The sequence below is a fragment of the Arvicola amphibius genome, chromosome 12, assembly GCF_903992535.2.
Source record: "Arvicola amphibius chromosome 12, mArvAmp1.2, whole genome shotgun sequence".
Classification (NCBI taxonomy): domain Eukaryota; kingdom Metazoa; phylum Chordata; class Mammalia; order Rodentia; family Cricetidae; genus Arvicola; species Arvicola amphibius.
The window spans coordinates 157,533,231-157,550,072 of NC_052058.2; the positions used below are offsets into that span (position 1 = coordinate 157,533,231).

Sequence of the window (16,842 nt, forward strand, 5' to 3'; positions counted from 1 at the left end):
CACTCAGGGACCAGTGACTGATGCCCATCAATGGGCTACGACTGAACTCTTGAACTGAAAGTGACCAGCTGAAAACAGAGTAAAGGACGTTTGTCCTCTCCAGCCTTCAGTCTCCCTCTGTTGCCCCCACTGACAGAAATCATTGGGAAACCTGCTGCCAAAGAATTGGCTTGCAAGATGCCTGCTTCAGGCATAAGTCCGAAAAGGTAGTTCTGTAAAGGAATAATTATAGAACTACTATGAGATTAAATGAGTTACTACAGGTGCTCTTCGACTCACAACTAATTAATTGGCTTATGACCTGTAAGTCCATTTTTGAGTTAGGAATATGATTGCTTGAAAATACATTCACTATACCCCTGGTGGTTTGAAAGAAAATGGCCCCCATAGGGAGTGGCGCTGTTAGGAGGTGTGGCTTTGTTGGGGTAGATGTGTGTCACTGTGCGGGATGTGCTTCCAGGTCTCCTCTCCTTAAGCCATACCCGGCGGCACAGTTCACTTCCTGTTGCCTGCGGATCAAGTTGTACTCTCAGCTCCTTCTCCAGCACCATCTCTGCCTACACGCCACCTTGTCCTGTCGTGATGATAATGGACGAAACCTCTGATCTGTAAGCCACCCCAGTTACGAGTTCCCATAGTCATGGTGTGTCTTCACAGCAATAGAAACCCTAACTAAGACAATGCCCAACCTCCCAAATATCAAAGATTAGCAGCCAGTGTACTGCCAAAACCCCAGTCACTTATTCTCACGGGAATAAGCCATTGGGAACCACAGTTTTACCGCTGCTAGTTGGCATAAGGAGAGCGAATCCTACATCGGGACAGCCTGGGAAATGATCAAAATTAGCAGCACCGTTTCCATGGAACTACCTTACAGTTTCTAATCTCAAGTGGAGGACTTGAGTGTTGAGAACTGTGCTTGGCATCATGTCCGGGCACGGTAAAGTGCTTTGAATAAGTAAATAAAACCACAAAAAAATGCTAGGAATAGCAGTGGGATCTCAGTTCTGACATGAGGATGGTGAGATTGTAAAAGGTCTCTTAAAATGCCCCAGGTCCCATGAACGATGCACTAGTAGAATCCAGACTGTTGGACTCAAAAGCTGTTTGCCTTCGTGAGACCCAGAGAAAACAGGTGTATAAATAAACCACGTGCAAGAGAGACCCGCTTTAACGGTGTAGTAGACACACGTGGGGGCATTTGGGGATCATGAAGGAGGAAGCTGAGCTTACTGACCATGAGAGACTTGCTGGTGACGATGGTATTTAAGCAGAAGTGAAGGTGAAGAAAAGCCTTGCGTGACAGATGCCCAAAGCAAATTCAACAAACCAAGTGTATTCTCTGTGCCAGCCAGGTGCCGACCCAGATGCGGAACGTGCAAAGACTTGTGAATGGCTTCCGCAATCTTTTTTAAGTAGTATTTTTGTGCATCCTTTGAGAGTTTCATACAATGTATTTGATCATATTCATCCCCTCTGCCACCCCCTCCCCTATCCTCCCTCTTTTCTACTCACCCAAGTTTATGTTTTTTCCTGTCTCAAAACCAACAAAACAAACATCATGGAAGATAGTCTGAGCTGGACAACTGGTCAGCTACTCCTGGGCATGGAGCCTGCCCTAGAGTGTGACCCATATACCAAATATCACTCCATTGAAGAAAACTGACTCTTCCTCACATAGCTGCAATCAAATGCCAATAGCTCCTGTGGGTCTTTATGTCCACCTACCCTCCTTTCTCCTCGGAATTTTGTCTGGCTTTTGCTTATGAGGGTCTTATGCGTGCTGCCACAGTCTTTTTGAGTTTGTGCGTACATCTGCCCTGTTGAGTCTGGAAAACACTGCTTCCTTGAAGGTATCCACCACCTCTGGCTCATACAATCTTTCCACCTCATCTTCCACATAGATCCCTGAGCCTTGATAAGAAGGGTGTGATAGACATCCCATTTACGAATTCCAAAGTCTCTCGTTCTCTGTATATTGACCAATTGTGGGTCTCCGCATTGCCATCTACGGCAAGAAGAAGCGTCTCTGATGAAGGTTGAGTGATGTGCTCGCTGATCTGAGGGTATATAAACAATATGTCATCAAGAGTCATTTTATTACATTCCGTTAACAGAATAACACAAGCAGGTTTCCTTCTGGGACCCATGATCTATCTAGTCTCTGGTTATTGGCCTCATTGATAGTATCTGGTATAGGATCCATCTCATGGAGCAGGCTTTAATAACAATCAAAAAGTAATGGATCCCTCCCATAACATTTGCAATACTATTGCACCAGGGGACATACCTTACCAGGTAGATCATCACTATATCTCGCAGAGTTAACCTTCCGAAACTGTGAATGCCAACTGATATAAACTAAGCCTCCAGTTGAGTGCCCCCTAGTTTTCTTGATGCTCTGTGACAGAAGCATATGTTATCTTCAGCAATGGTCTTACTGTCCAGTTTTGGCAATAACCTGTAATGTTTTGGGGGTCTTTGGGGACCTATTAGCCACCAACTCAGATATAGGTAACTCATTCCTGGCACTAGGGTTTTATTTTGTAAGGTATGATTTCTAGCAGGAGTATTGTCCCCCATTGTAGGGTGGTGGTTTCAGTCTTTAAGGAAGTAAGGTAGCACATAAATACTCAGATCCCTACGCTTGTACTAGAAAAGCAAAGGCATTAAGTGAATTTGGAAATGGAACCTTTGGTAAGGGGGATGGAATGAGATTCCTACCCTGTCACCTCATGAAGCAACATTACAAAGCAGAAGTCAGTCAGTGGGATGTGAAAGGCGAGGCACATCAGGGAGTGTCACCAGTTTTACCTAATGCTGGAACAGACTGCCGTACTGGTTCGTTAAAGTTTCTTGCTGATTTTTTTTTTTTATGGAATTGGAAACATTCTATAATGTTCCCTTGCTTCTTAACTTTGTCTCAGAAATCTTATGTTCATTTTGAAAAGTAAAGAGGTTACTATAAAGCATAGACAGAACCCACGGAGCAGTTACAGACGGCAGAGTCTACCCTGTATACCAAGCTCCCTCACCACAAAATGAGTATTATATCTAGACATCTAGTACAGTCAGTCTCTAAGAACAGTTATTAGTTAGTTTCTTCCTTTCAGTAATAGACAACCCTGAGGAGCCTCAGGAAAGCATCCACGATTTTATGGCAGATAGCAATGTGACTATGTGATTTACTCCCCACCTCGCCCCACAAAAAAAAAAAAATAATAATACTGTGAGCAGATGCCAACTGACTGTAATATCTCATCTCCACTTCCTTTCCCGCTCCTCTCTGCCTTTCCACAGGGAAGAAGTGGGGTTAGTGCTCCTGAGGATCAGACCAAATCACCTCAGAGGATTGCAGCAGGAGGATCTGTCTCCTGAGGAACAGAATTGTTCCGGAACACGCCTTCTCTTGCCACGCACCCCATGGCTTGTGCTTAGCACGTCACTGTCACCAGCATGGTAGCACTGTTAGCCTTGTGACTGGGCAGAGAGGGTTTCAGCCACAGGTTAGGATACATGCAAGAATTCCAAGCACACTTTATAAGCTTTGGTGAATGGACAGTATAAAAATTGTATTTACTTAAGCCAGACAGAGATGACACACGCCTTTAATCCCAGCACTCAGGAGGCAGAGGCAGGAGGATCTCTGTGAGTTCAAGGCCAGCCTGGTCTACAAGAGCTAGTTCCAGGACAGGGTTCAAAGCTGCAGAGAAACCTTTGAAAAACAAAACGAAATTATATTTACTTGTTTGAAACCTTCTGTTATTTTCATCTGTGTCTCTGGCTGGGTTTCAAAGGCCTGGGTCTACACCCAAGCAAGGAAAAGATCATTGTGTTGAACAAGGGCACACTCATTGAACAAACAGCTTCTGCTGACTTGCTCTTTACTAACTACTGAAGAAAGAAGTGTGCAGTCTCTGTCCTCAAGATGCTTGACAATTGATGGCGATATATGCAAATATAAAAACAGTATTGAAAGAAGCGAATGCTCTTGGTTACAGACTATGTAAAAACTATAGCCCAGATTTGCTTTATTAATTAAAATGCCATTGATAGGCTTGGATAAGTATCCGGCCTAAGAATAATCCTAACCAGGCATTTAACCTCTTCTGAACGAGACTGTGGATGGGACCTGAAAACTCTGTACTGTTGACCCTGCCTCTGACTTTTCAACGGGGGATTCTGATGCTGCTCTAAGCAGCACAGTTTAATACAGATCGTTCCAATCGAGAACTGGAAATGAAAGCAGGGAAGAGAACGACTTCAAGGGAAGGCCATTATTCTTGAGGAGACCAGCTCCTGAGACCAGGCAGGAGGACCCCTACAGCACCATCATGCCTTCTTGGCACTTGGGGCATGAGAGTGGGGGGAGGTTTGAAGAGGAGGCTGAGAGAAGCACACCATCCACCTGGCAGTCTGAGAGTTTCTGAGAGTCCGCAGCCCTGGTGAACAGAGTGCTCACTCACCTTCGTCCACCAAGGTACAGAGACCTGCCAGGCCCCACGGACAAATGGATTTTACAGGCAGAGACCATAGCCCTGTATTTTAAGCCTGTATTTTAAGAGTGGGAAGCGGACACTAAACCATCAGAACAATGAGCTAATAACTCTCTTGTTAATCTGTATGTAGGGGAAAGCCCTTTTCGTGTGTATCTCCTGGTTATGGTCAACACTCAATAGAATAACTAAAATAACAGTCTCCGAGTTGACAAATTAGGGGCAACCTGAGAGACCTCAAGCTCTTTGGAAGGTTGGAGGATGGCATTCCGCATAAAGCAGAAGCAGATGCAAAGGCCCTCGGGTGGAGGCTGGGAACTGAGGAAGGTGGAGAAACAAAGCAAGGGAGAGGGGACCTCAAGGGCAACACAGAGGGGAGCGGGCTGAACGTGAGAAGCTGGCAGGAGGCAGCCTGTGGGACCAAAAGGCGTTCTGAAGACTTGGACGTTAGCTCACACACAGTGAAAACTGCCTGTAGAAGGACTCTCTTGACTACTGCGTGAAGGAAGGTACACATTTAAATCCAGGGACCGGGGACATCAAGGCGCAGGTGTGACTCTAACATCTGTGGCCGGCAGCATGAGGTTCCTAGGAGCCCGTTTAGGAACCTAAGGACTTTCCACAAAGCTGAAAGTGGTCTGCATATGTGCACCAACACCAGGGCTCTTAACTGCCAACAAGGTGCTTACCATGACGGAGGAAATGGGTTTTAAATTGTATCTTATTTAGAGGAATTTATTAAAAACTTACAGCCACGTGAAGCTTATGGTTATCAGATTGGACAGCATCCTTGTTCAGGATCTTGCTCAAAAGGTGGAAGCAGAGGAGGGAATACTGATCCTTAAGCGCTCTCCCAGCATTGCGATTCAAGTCCTCTCTGGATGGAAAATACCAGGGAGAAAATGTGCAAACGCTCTGATGTAGGAAGAAACTGAGCTTCATCTTGTCTTGTTAGGAAGAGCCGCACGCGCATCGACAAGGGAAGTCTGGTGGCGCCAGGGAAGGTTTGGGGACTGCTTTTCCTGAACGCACCAGTCCCGCCAGCTCACGCTGCCTGTGCCGCCAGCTCATGCTGCCTGTGCGGTGCAGCCTTTGACAGGAGAGTCACAGGGGACAATAGCACCTTGCCCCATCTGCCCGCAGTGGGACTGCATAGGTTTTAGTTAGACAGGTGAGCGGAGGAAGGAGGAACCAAGGAGAATGAGGGGACCCCTCGGAGCGCGCAGTCAACCATTCTTCTGCATGGGGGCGGGGATGGCACCCGCTGTCATCCGCACAGGATCTGCTTTCTGAGCTTGCTTTCGCTTTGCTGGGTGCCCGGTGAGGCTTGGAGCATCTCAACTGAACCTGGAGAAGGTGGCCTCGGAGGAGGGGCGGAGGCTGGCCCCTTGAACCCTTCGGGCGCCCCCTGCCTCTCCAAGAATAAGAGTCCTGACTCAGGTCCCCACGCTCTGCTGGCGCGCAGGACCTGGCTTAGCTAGAGGGCACCCCTGACCTTGGTCTCTCCCTGGTTCCAGATCTGCGCCAGGACCATGGGCGCCGCGCTGGTCACTGGCCCGCGGCTGACCTCCCTGCCACGCATGGCCTGCGGCACCCTCCGGCGCCAGGCACCCTCCGCGCCAGCCCAGGGCTGCCACTCTAAGTCTGGCCCACCTCGCCCCGTGCCCCTGAAGAAGCGCGGATACGATGTCACAAGGAACCCTCATCTCAACAAGGTAATGGTCCGGGACTGGAAGGGTAGGACATCGGATCCTGTGACTGGAGGGAAGGACGCCCCGCCCCCCTGGGCCTGGGCAGAAGCCTCTGGCCTGCTACCAAGGCCCTTCTGGTTTTGCCTAGCAGAGATGGCTTTATTTGTTTTGACTTTTTCCGTCCCCTTCCTCTCTCCCTTTTGACTCGGAGAGAGGTGATAGGTTATGCGGACATTAATTTCTTCAGCGAAACCAATACAGACCCAGTGAAGGTCCACGAAGGTCTCTCTGACCTAGAGTCAGATTTTCGGCAGATCTTGAGGACAGTTCCTTTGACCCGGGGAATTCAAGTTTCTGTATCTGTTAGAGAAAGATTTCTTAGGAGGATTGCACGGTTTACAAGGAAAATGGAGGCAGAATTCTTAGCGCAGACTCCAGCACCAGTGAGCTAAGAAGTATCAGCAGAGGTTATGGTGATTATTTGGGAACACAAATCTGTAAGAGGGGTCTAGAATTATAGAACATTTAGGACTGGAAGGGACGTTTGAGAACTGCGTTCAAACCGGTTCTGGAGCAGGATATACAACCAAGGGGGCTCGACCAAGGTGACCAAATTCAGATCTCTAACGCTTTGGCATGTTCATCCCGCTGCAAACACCTGCGTGTTAACCTAGGAATACGCACACGCTCTTCCTTGGGGAAGGAGTTCGTATCTTTGGTTCAGAGGATTATGGTGGACAGGAGCCCGGAAGCCAGGACTAGCGCCAGTCCCCCACTCCCACCTCCCCACTTTCAACTAGGAAGCTCAACTTTCTTCAGCCTAAAATGGATGCTAGATTCGGCATTCCAACCTCATTGGCTTAGTGTGAAAATTTTGAAAACCAGAGGATTTGAAGTAATATTTTAAACTATAACTACGGAGTACTGGCTAAGCAATTACCGCAAATAAAAATGTAATGATCCTCATGTATGAAGTGCTCCAAAAAAAAAAAAAAGTTAAGTTGCTCTGATTCAGGATAGTGAAATTCAAATGAGGCAACCTGTATGGAAAATGTGATTTTTAAGGGGTGGAGCCAATCATAACATGCTGTAGATTTTTTCCTGCAGCTTTAACAGAAACTAAGGGGAAAAAAAATCTTTTGGCTCAGTCTTCACCTGTCCCACTTGACCCCCTGCCCTTCAAAGAGACCTTGGTTTCTCTGAACACGGCTCCTTTCCTAAGCAATAAAGGTATTTACATCGGTCTGCATCACTTCGGTTGGGTTACAAGGTATAAATCACTTTAAACAATCAAAAAGTTCCTTTACAGAAACAAAATGGGCTGCCGGTAAGACTTTCCGAATGGTGCAGCCACGCTCTGGTGGGCCCTGGCTCTGCAATATCAGCTTCAACAGTAGCCCTTGCGTGAAGTTGGAGTAGGCCACTTCCACTTACAGATTCTGCTTGGGTTTTCCTCCAGTTTCCAAGACAACCACCAGTAACTTAAGCCAGTTGGAGCCTCCACTTAGAAATGAACATAAGCTTCATTTCTACACCATAATGCACCAATTACCTTAGAACAGAAGAGATATATTCCCCCCCCCATACACTTGTAGATGTCATAAGATATAAGACACAGAATTCTGGTGTGCAAAGTAATATATTACTGTCATAGGCTTCAGTTATTATAACAATTGCCTTAGATGTCTGAGTACATTGCCAACAAACAGTCATTGCCTCATAAGTAGTTAAGAAAATAATGGTTTTCGTCCTGGGTTTTGGTCCCCTAAAAACATTCGAGTCCCCTATGTAAGTTGTCCAAGTGACTTGCCTTCCCAAGTCCCAAAGATAGAACGTTATTCATAAATGCACGTGGCCTGTCATTTTCATAAAGTCATGCATATTTGAAGATGCTTGACACTGGTTAGAGATGTGGAGGATATCTGGAATGCTGCCCAGGGCCAGGGGTATTCCTCTTCTGCGGAGAAGAAGCAGTCATCCGGGGAGCTGCTCACAATCCCTTCTGTTCCCTCTGGTGACCCCAGCATTTGGTATCTCCAGGGAAGGCTTCAGGATTTCTCTCAGCCAGATGGGACAATTGTGATGAGGTTAGACAAAACAACAAGAGTGGAAAAAAATCAACAAAACAAAACAATAAGATGGGAATCTTTGAAAGGTCCTTCGTGCCGTGGCTAGCGGGCAGGTCTGTAGGCGGGTTGTTTTTCTAGCATGCAAGCTCTTTGAGAGCCAAGATTGACAGTGTTTTGTGCACCTGTGTCTAGAATGCACTACTCTAGAGAAGCTTCTCGGGGATCTCGTAATCCAGCTCTAGCTCTGCATCCGTTGTACTGTGTGCCCCATTCCTGGCAGATCAGGAAAGGCGTTACATTAGAACTGGAGTGTAAACAAAAAGTGGCGTTGTAGAGAGAAGAGGGTCTTCTTGCCGGGTGGGGTAGACAAATCACGGCAGTCACGTGGTGACGGTCTTCTGGATCTGATGTTGTCTGTGGTGGGTCTCACTGGCATCTTGGTGGCTGGTATAAAGGCCATCCTCATCCACCTCTCACTCTAAATGTGAGCCTCTTGGCGTTTGCCATATGCCATTTCCTTCGGCACTGGGCAAACTTTACAGTGGCTGACTAAGTTCTTTTCCTCAGTAGACCATGGTGTTCTTGAGGACAGAGACTGTCTGGTCAGACAATGGTCTCTCTGCCCGATTTGACAGTTGTTAACTATTTGCTCTTGAGTAATCTTGAGTCTCCACCCTTTCCCTCAACAGTGTTAACCTTAATGTGGTAATTTAACAATCGAGCTCTCGTTGACTAAGGCCTTTTGTGGAAGCAACATACCTACTTGATACTAATAGTCCAAGATTTTCAGTCTTTCGGCATGGCAGTCCGTTATTTCCTAGAGTGCACCAGCCTCCCTCTTTGACATAATGCCAGCAGTGGTTTTTTTTCTTTCACAATATGCTCCTGGACCAGTCACCTGCTGCTTCTGCAGTTTTTTTTTTGCTTGTTGTTTTTGTTTTTTGTTTGTTTGTGTTTGTTGTTGTTGTTTTTGATCTTCTGAGCTTCATGTTTAGGGAAGCAATGAATGAAGTGGGTGTTTAAACCGCTGGTTGCTGACTGGCACATTCCACAGCATGGACCTTGAGATACTTCAGGACAGAGCAGAAATAGCCTGCCTTCCATGCCAACTTGGCATATTCCAGTCCATGAAGGTATGAAGGGTTGGTGACTAACACTGCAGCAGGGGTTGAGACTCTGGGGACAAGTGGGTTTCAGCAGAATCACTGTAGTATTCAGTGGGGATTTATTAAACTCCTTTTTTTTCCTAGCAGAGGCACAGACCTTGACTTTCTCCCTCTCCTTGAATGAGGGAATTATCTCCTCACAGACTTGCTTCATCCACGATCAGGAGATGCTGGCTGGGTCAGACAGAGAAGCAGAGGTTTATTGGTGATGTGAATAATATGTTTCCCTGAGACCTCAGTGTCAGATAGAAGAGAGAATCGGGCTTTGTGATTGAAAGAGAAACAGTAGATCACGAAATAGACATGAGTTCATACGCAGTTTGCCTAGACCTAAGTCTCTGGCTTGCTGGTACAGCGGGTAGAAACTTAAATACTGTTTGAATATTTCAAGATGTAATGATGCCGGGCGGTGGTGGTGCACGCCTTTAATCCCAGCACTTGGGAGGCAGAGGCAGGCGGATCTCTGTGAGTTCGAGGCCAGCCTGGTCTACAAGAGCTAGTTCCAGGACAGGCTCTAAAAAAGCTACAGAGAAACCCTGTCTCGAAAAACAAAAACAAAAAAAAAAAAAAAAAAAAAAAAAAAAAAAAGACGTAATGAGCAAAACCAGTTTGAAAGTCAGTCTTTCCCTATCGAATACTGCCCTGTCTTCGTGGGCCTGCTGTGGCTATGGGCTGAAACAGCTGAGAAATGTTAGGGCTATGTGCTTAGAACAGCAAAAAATAATTTGTACTAGTTAGACTAGGTCAGGCCAGTCTGACAAAATGAGCTGCAAATGAGGAGACTTAAACCAGATAGAATTACAAATCAGATAAACAAGTCTGGGAGGGAGTTTGTGAGTTGGCAGGAAGCTTGATCTTCTTGCTCAGTAGTCGTCACTGGGCTTTTTATATTTGATGGTCCAAAATGGTGACTCCAGCCATATCTTTAATTCCACAGACTCCATGGGTAAGAGGAAACACTGCTTTTAAGGGCACTGTTCAGAAGACTTAATTATCACTTCTAGTCCAATCCACTTGGCTGGAACTTGGTAACATGCACACTTAGCTCTAACAGAACAGGGCTGGGGGATTGTCTGGCTGAGTACCAGCGTTTCAGTTAAAAATTTTCCACTATGAAAGAAAGGATATTTTGGGAACCTGCCAGAAAATATTGATCTGAAACGATCATTCTTTTAGTCTGTCGGTTTTTCCTCACCTTCTAAAGTCTGTTTCTCTACATCCCCACTAATGCCAGCTTTGTTCCTACATATCTCATCATGGTTAGCTGCTGTAAGCTAGACAACCATTCTACTATTGAGCTGTAGATTTAGCCCTCCTTTGTTTGATTTGGGGCTGATACAGCTCAGGTATTTTAACTCACAGTTAATAGATAGAATGAAGGAAGGAGTCAAATTATTACCAGAGTTGTTAGCATCAAAACTTGATCACCGCCAGCCTGACAAGGTAGCCTACTTACCCAGAAGGCCAATCAAAGATGGAAGTACTGGTGAAACTCAGAGAAGAGGTGACTATCCAGTATGGCTCCACTGGGAAAAGGAACAAATGAACGGATCCAGTAGTACCCTCCGATCCATGCTCCAGATACTGGCGTTTAGAAAGAGAGCAAGAGTGTAACTCAGCAGCCCTGGGTGAGGTGTGGTCCTGTCCATGCTTGGCCCATCACAGACACATCACTGTCTCCTGGTCCTTGATCTGCCCTGCAAGTGGTCAACACTAGGTACAATCTCTTGCCGGGAGATGAGCACCCTTCTGGCTGGCACCAGGACCTCAAATTTTTCTTTTCTCAGAATGAGACTACTTAGAAAGTTCTAATTCCCAGGAATCCCTTGTCTCCATAACCTTAATAACCCAAAGAAGAGACATAGCATCTCACTTTAGAAGTTCTGGTTATATCTGGTTTTATTGTTTTTGCCAAGATGGCTACAAACTAAATGAATCATTCAGAGCGACTTCAGCTGGGTTCCCTAAATTCCTCCTTTTCCTTCATCTCTCTTTCTACCAAAGGGCCCTTCTTCAGTGCATGCTCCCCCACCCCCCAGATCCATGGATTAGAGAAAGGAGATCCAGCTTCAGTCGGTACCTCCAGTATCCTTGAATCCTCATCCTCCACTTCTTTTTTTCTCATTTTTTTATTAAAAATTTCCATCTCCTCCCCTCCTCCTCCCCCTTCCCTCCCCTCCCTTCCACCCATACCCCCACTCCACCCCTCTCCAAGACAAAGAGCTATCAGGGTTCCCTTCCCTATGTTAAGTCCAAGGTCCTCCCAGCTCCCCCTAAGTCCAGGAAGGTGAGCAACCAAACTGACAAGGCTCACAGTGAGCCCGTCCATGATGTAGAGTTCATGCTCATTGCTGTTGTCCTTGGTTTCTCAGTCCTCCTCCACCGTCAGCCACATTCAGAGAGTCCGGTTTGGTCCCCTGTTCCATCAGTCCCATTCCAACTGGACTTGGTGGTCTCCCGTTAGATCTGTCCCACCGTCTCAATGGGTAAACGCACTCCTCACGGTCCTGACTTCCTTGCTCATGATCTCCCTCCTTTTGGAATAGGATGGTTGGGATATAGGAAGGGTGGATATGGGAACAAAGAATTATATATCTTAGTTAAGGGAGCCATTCTAGGGTTGGCAGAGACTTGACTCTAGAGGGGTTCCCAGGTGTCCAGGAAGACGCCCCCAGCTAGGTCCTTGGGCAGCTGAGGAGAGGGTGCCAGAAATGTCCAGATCCTATTGCCATACTCATGAATATCTTGCATATCACCATAGAACCTTCACCTGGCATTGGATGGAGAAAATGTCAGAGCCCCACATAGGAGCACTGGACTGAGCTCCCATGGTCCTCATCCTCCACTTCTGATGTCTTAGAGCTTCTATTGCTGCTGAAACAGGAAGGGGAGGCAGAGGGATTCAAGCAGGAACGAAAGCTCTGAGGCTCTGGTTCTCAACCTGTAGGTCATGACCGCTTTGGGGGCTACATCTCAGATAGCCTGCCTATCAAATATTTGCATTACAATTCATAAGAATTGCAAAATTACAGTTATGAAGTGGCAATAAAATCATCTTATGATGCATGGGGGGGTTCACCACAACATGAGGAACTGTATTAAAGGGTCACAGCATTAATGAGAACCACTGGTCTAAGGCCTCAACAGTGGAGGATGGGGGTTCAAGGGTACCATAGCAGGCAGAGCCTCAGTTCCAAATACCTGAAAATGGAAACAGTATGGGGCAGGTGCCAGAGGCTCTGGAAGGAGCTTGACCGTTCCTGGAACCTGAAGCTGATTTGTAAAGTGTTTTCTCATAAGCACGTGGCTATAAATAGGTGACTTATTCTCTAGAGAACATAGAACATTCGCTAAATGGGCATCTGTATATTCATTCTGAAGACTTCACAACCCATTGCCAACAATGCACAATGCTAAGTAGACTCGATAGCCATGGCTGTTGCTATGAAAAACATGCAAGTCTGGAAAATAGCTGGGAGGTAAACATCTGAAAATGCCTGTTTTGTAACTGGGGTATATTAAGAACTTTATTTTTTTTTCTCTGCATTAATTTCTTAATGTCCCATTATCATTTCAATGGTCTTTATTGAGGCAACGTTTCTAGAACTGAGTAGATGACATTGAGCTTAACTTTTAGAAGTTGATGCCTCTGGAATTTATGAGTGGAAATCTCTTTCTCAGTGGTCGTCTCATTTCAATCTTTTGTAATTAACTATCTTCTGCTCCCAGCATTAAAAGTAGTTGTCAACGGCAATATCTAGATTACATAAGCAGCCGCATGGCTGGCACACCCTTTACAGAAATATGTGCTGTCTGCCTCCGACCTGGGACAGCTGGCGTCTTAAAAGGTTCTAAGTCTTGGCTACATATAAAGTTTCTTTGGTCATGTTTTCGAGATCACTTATAGATTCCCTACGTCATTTTCTCTTGGTTGCCCTTGGCCTTGGTACCCTCTGAAGGTTTATGATCTGATTGGTTTTATTTGATGACATGTTTGCCACTTCCACCCAAGATTTCTTTTATTATCCGCCCTCCGCTTTCTAAATGCCAGTCACGCAGCGAGGGTGGGAAAGTGGCCTTCTGATTGGTCGGCCGTTGCAGGACGCTAGTGTGAGCGCTTGTGTTTGCAGACAGGGCTTACTTACAATCCCTTCCCTTTGATGTGGAGAAAGTACATCGGGCAGTCCTTTGGGGTGGCGTTTGGCCGCCTTTCTGAGGCAGAACACAAAGGACACTCTATGATTGCGTGATGAAAACCCTACAAGTGGAGGTGCTGGGGTCAGTGGTTAAAAGCACGCATTCATTCTGTGCGCAAAGGGTTGCCAGGCAGCCTGGTTAAGACACAGTTCTTCCCGCAAGGACAGAGAAAAGAGGAAAATATACCCAGTCATTTGAGGAGAGGGGTTTTTTTTTGATAGAAAGATCATCAGCTTTTGAAGGGCTTCAATAAAAGAAAATCAAAGCTCTGTTTGCTTTCCCGAGGAGTGGAAACTGGAGGCAGATTTCAGTATAACACCTGAATGGCTGGCAACTCGAGATTGGTTTTTGTCTCATTTGATGGTTTTGTTTGCTTGTGAACTACGGAGCATCCACACGAATTGTCTTAACCGCATTCTCTACAGAGTAGAAGTCTGGAGAAAACGGGCTCGATTGAGTCCTTTTGCAAAACAGAAAGATGCCCTTCTCACCCACCCAAATCAGCATCTCTTCAGAGCTATCGCTCTGTTGAGTGGCTTTGAGGCTGAAACCACCAGGCAGACATTGTAGGGAAACTCCAGCTTGGTTCATTGTCCCTATCCCTTCTCCCTGTGGATTCCAGTTTAGATGCCAATTATGCCAGTTTTCCTTCAGTACTGTCATGGAGAGGATCCAGACAACAAGTACAACAGTTAACAGTTTCAGGAGACATATGGTACCCAGAATTCTTCCAAGCAGTTTACATAGGTATTAACTCACCTACTGCATTATCTCAACCCTTTGAGGTATACATTGTTACTATTTTTACATTACAGAGAAGGGGGGAAAGTCATGAAATGGATAACCAACTGCTCTACGCTCTCTGCTCAGTGTTGCACAATGATGCTTAAACCCAGGTTATTTAGTTTAGGGCCGACACCTGCACCCAGTGTGTGCACTAGACTTGCAGCATCCAAGATCCCTCTTACTTGGGACTTACTGTATGCAGCCTGATGAGCTGCAGCCTTCCCTTGGTAATAACGAATGTAGTCCTTGTTCCCTTGGCCACTAGGCTGTTATTACTTCTATTTGTTTGGTTTGAAATACGGAATCCTGAAGTTGGAGGAGACTTTAAACATCACTAAGTGTCTTCCTCTCTTCAAGGATGTGTAATTCTACTCAAACTTACTTTTTACATATTAGATTCATTATTAGCCATTTTATGAGTCCCTGTTCCACTTTAAACGGTGAGTAAGTCATGGTAAATACAGCACGTCTTCTTCCGCCTTTGCAGAGCTTACAGGATAAGACGGACAGGTAAGGAGCAGGGAGGACTCGTAGGCAGTTTCAGTCGGCTTAGTAAGTATGATGGTGGGGGGCATCTGTACAGACTGTGAAAGGGGGGGTGCAGCAGTGATCTCCTGGTAGTGTTTGGGGGACTGGTGTGAAGGGATGCCCCAGAGATAGCAGGTGAAGGGAATGGAGGGCAAGCCGGTTAAACGAGACCCTAAGAGGCTAGTAACGCATTACTGTCAGGATGGGATGGACAGACACTGAGTAGCCTGTAATGGGCCCTATTTCAAGAGAACTGTGCGACATTATTGTGCCAGTTGTTTCCCTCCCTGCTATAAAAATATACCCGACTAGAGGCAGCTTAATGAAAGAAGGGTCTATTTGATCTTACAGTTCAAGGGGATGTAGTTCATCAGTCACCGTCACGGCAGGGAAGGGGTGGCAAATGAGCAGGGGGCAGCCAGTTACATTGGATCTATATTTAGGAAGCAGGAGAGAAGAGGAAGTGGAGCTTGGCCATGACTCAAGACTTACCCACTATGACCCACTTTCTCCACTGAGGCCTCACCTCTTAAACAGACACCACCAGCCAGAGATCAAGCGTTCAGATACATGAGCCCACAGGGGACATTTCACATCAAAACAGTCACAGTTTTAAACTCTCTGATTTGATGAACAGAGTTAATGTCTCCAGCACTTGGATATGGCCTTTGCACTTACTCATTTGCTTGTCCATTGTTGATGCTTTCACACTGCACAAAGATGGAAGTACCATTTCAGGCCAGTTCTCAAAACCTCCAGCATGCTTCAGGACTCAGCATCTCCTCTGCCACACCTCTTCACTTTTTAGGGCCACTCCCGAAGCCATTTGTTCATCCTCTGCATTCTTAGGCTATGTAGGTGGTCCTGGCTCTTTTCCAATTTGGTCTCAGTGTTCACTTCCTAGTCATGTGCCTGTCTCCATAATTTGCATTATATGTAGATCCAAGATATGACATGCATAGCACACACTATAAACACTACTTAAATCCCATTCCCTCTACCTCAGCAGATCAGGAAGAGCTAGAATAAAGGTAAATAATACATCAATTTCTCTGTTTCAGCTTTTCTGAGAAAAAAATTAGTGAAAAACTTGATACAAAAATATAAATGATTTTTACATCTGTCCATGGGACTTGGAGAATTTTGCACACAATGGCTAAAGAACACCGTCTTTATGATGAGATCATTTGTCTCTGGGATGGATGCAGAGACATTGAACTTAGTGCTGTAACTAGCAATAGGCTTGAGGAAGTAAAGGAAAACAATCAGCTAAAATCAGTTATGTTTGACCCATCATCCTGATTAATTACTATAATCAGGTATTGGGCAGAAGAGCACAGAGCCAGAAGTCTGGGAGACTTGGAGCCAGAAAAATCCCATGCTTTTCAATAGATTTGAGTACATTCCTCGAGGAGTCATATGATGGAATTTAATCATTATATTTAGAGGGCAGATAGTGTCTTACTTAGGGTCTCTATCACTGCAACAAAACACCAAGACGAAAAAGCAAATTGGGGAGGTAAGGGTTTTGTTTGGTTCACACTTCAGCTTTTCTGTTCATCACTGAAGGGAGTCAGGACAGGAACTCAAACAGGGCAGGAGCCCGGAGGCAAGAGCTGATGCAGAGGTCATGGAGGGGATCCACTTAATGGCTTACTTCTCCTGGCTTGCTCAGGCTACCTTCTTATAGAACCCAGGACCAGCAGTCCAAGGATGGCACCACCCACCACGGGCTGGGCCCTCTTCCATTGATCGCTAATAGAGATAATGCCTTACAGCGGGATCTCATCAAAGCATTTTCTCAGCTGAGGCTCCTTCCTCCAATAACTCTAGCTTGGGTCAAGTTGACACACAAAACTATACAGTATACTTAGCATAGTCCATGTGATATCAGGAGTTAGGGACATTG

General features: G+C 45.9%; 1 protein-coding gene across 2 annotated transcripts in view; it reads left to right on the top strand.

Annotated features, from left to right (window-relative positions):
• Positions 1-5,471: 5,471 nt before the first annotated feature.
• Positions 5,472-16,842, top strand: part of Me3 (malic enzyme 3) — a 184,708-nt gene continuing 173,337 nt past the window's right edge. Inside the window, exons 1-2 of one of the 2 annotated variants that reach the window (XM_038313758.1) lie at positions 5,472-5,852; positions 6,014-6,211. In XM_038313758.1, coding sequence (XP_038169686.1) covers positions 6,029-6,211 — 183 coding nt within the window. In that variant the 5' untranslated portion in view covers positions 5,472-5,852; positions 6,014-6,028. Of the gene's footprint in view, positions 6,212-16,842 lie in introns of both variants that reach the window. The other variant, XM_042056050.1, reaches the window with a different exon arrangement.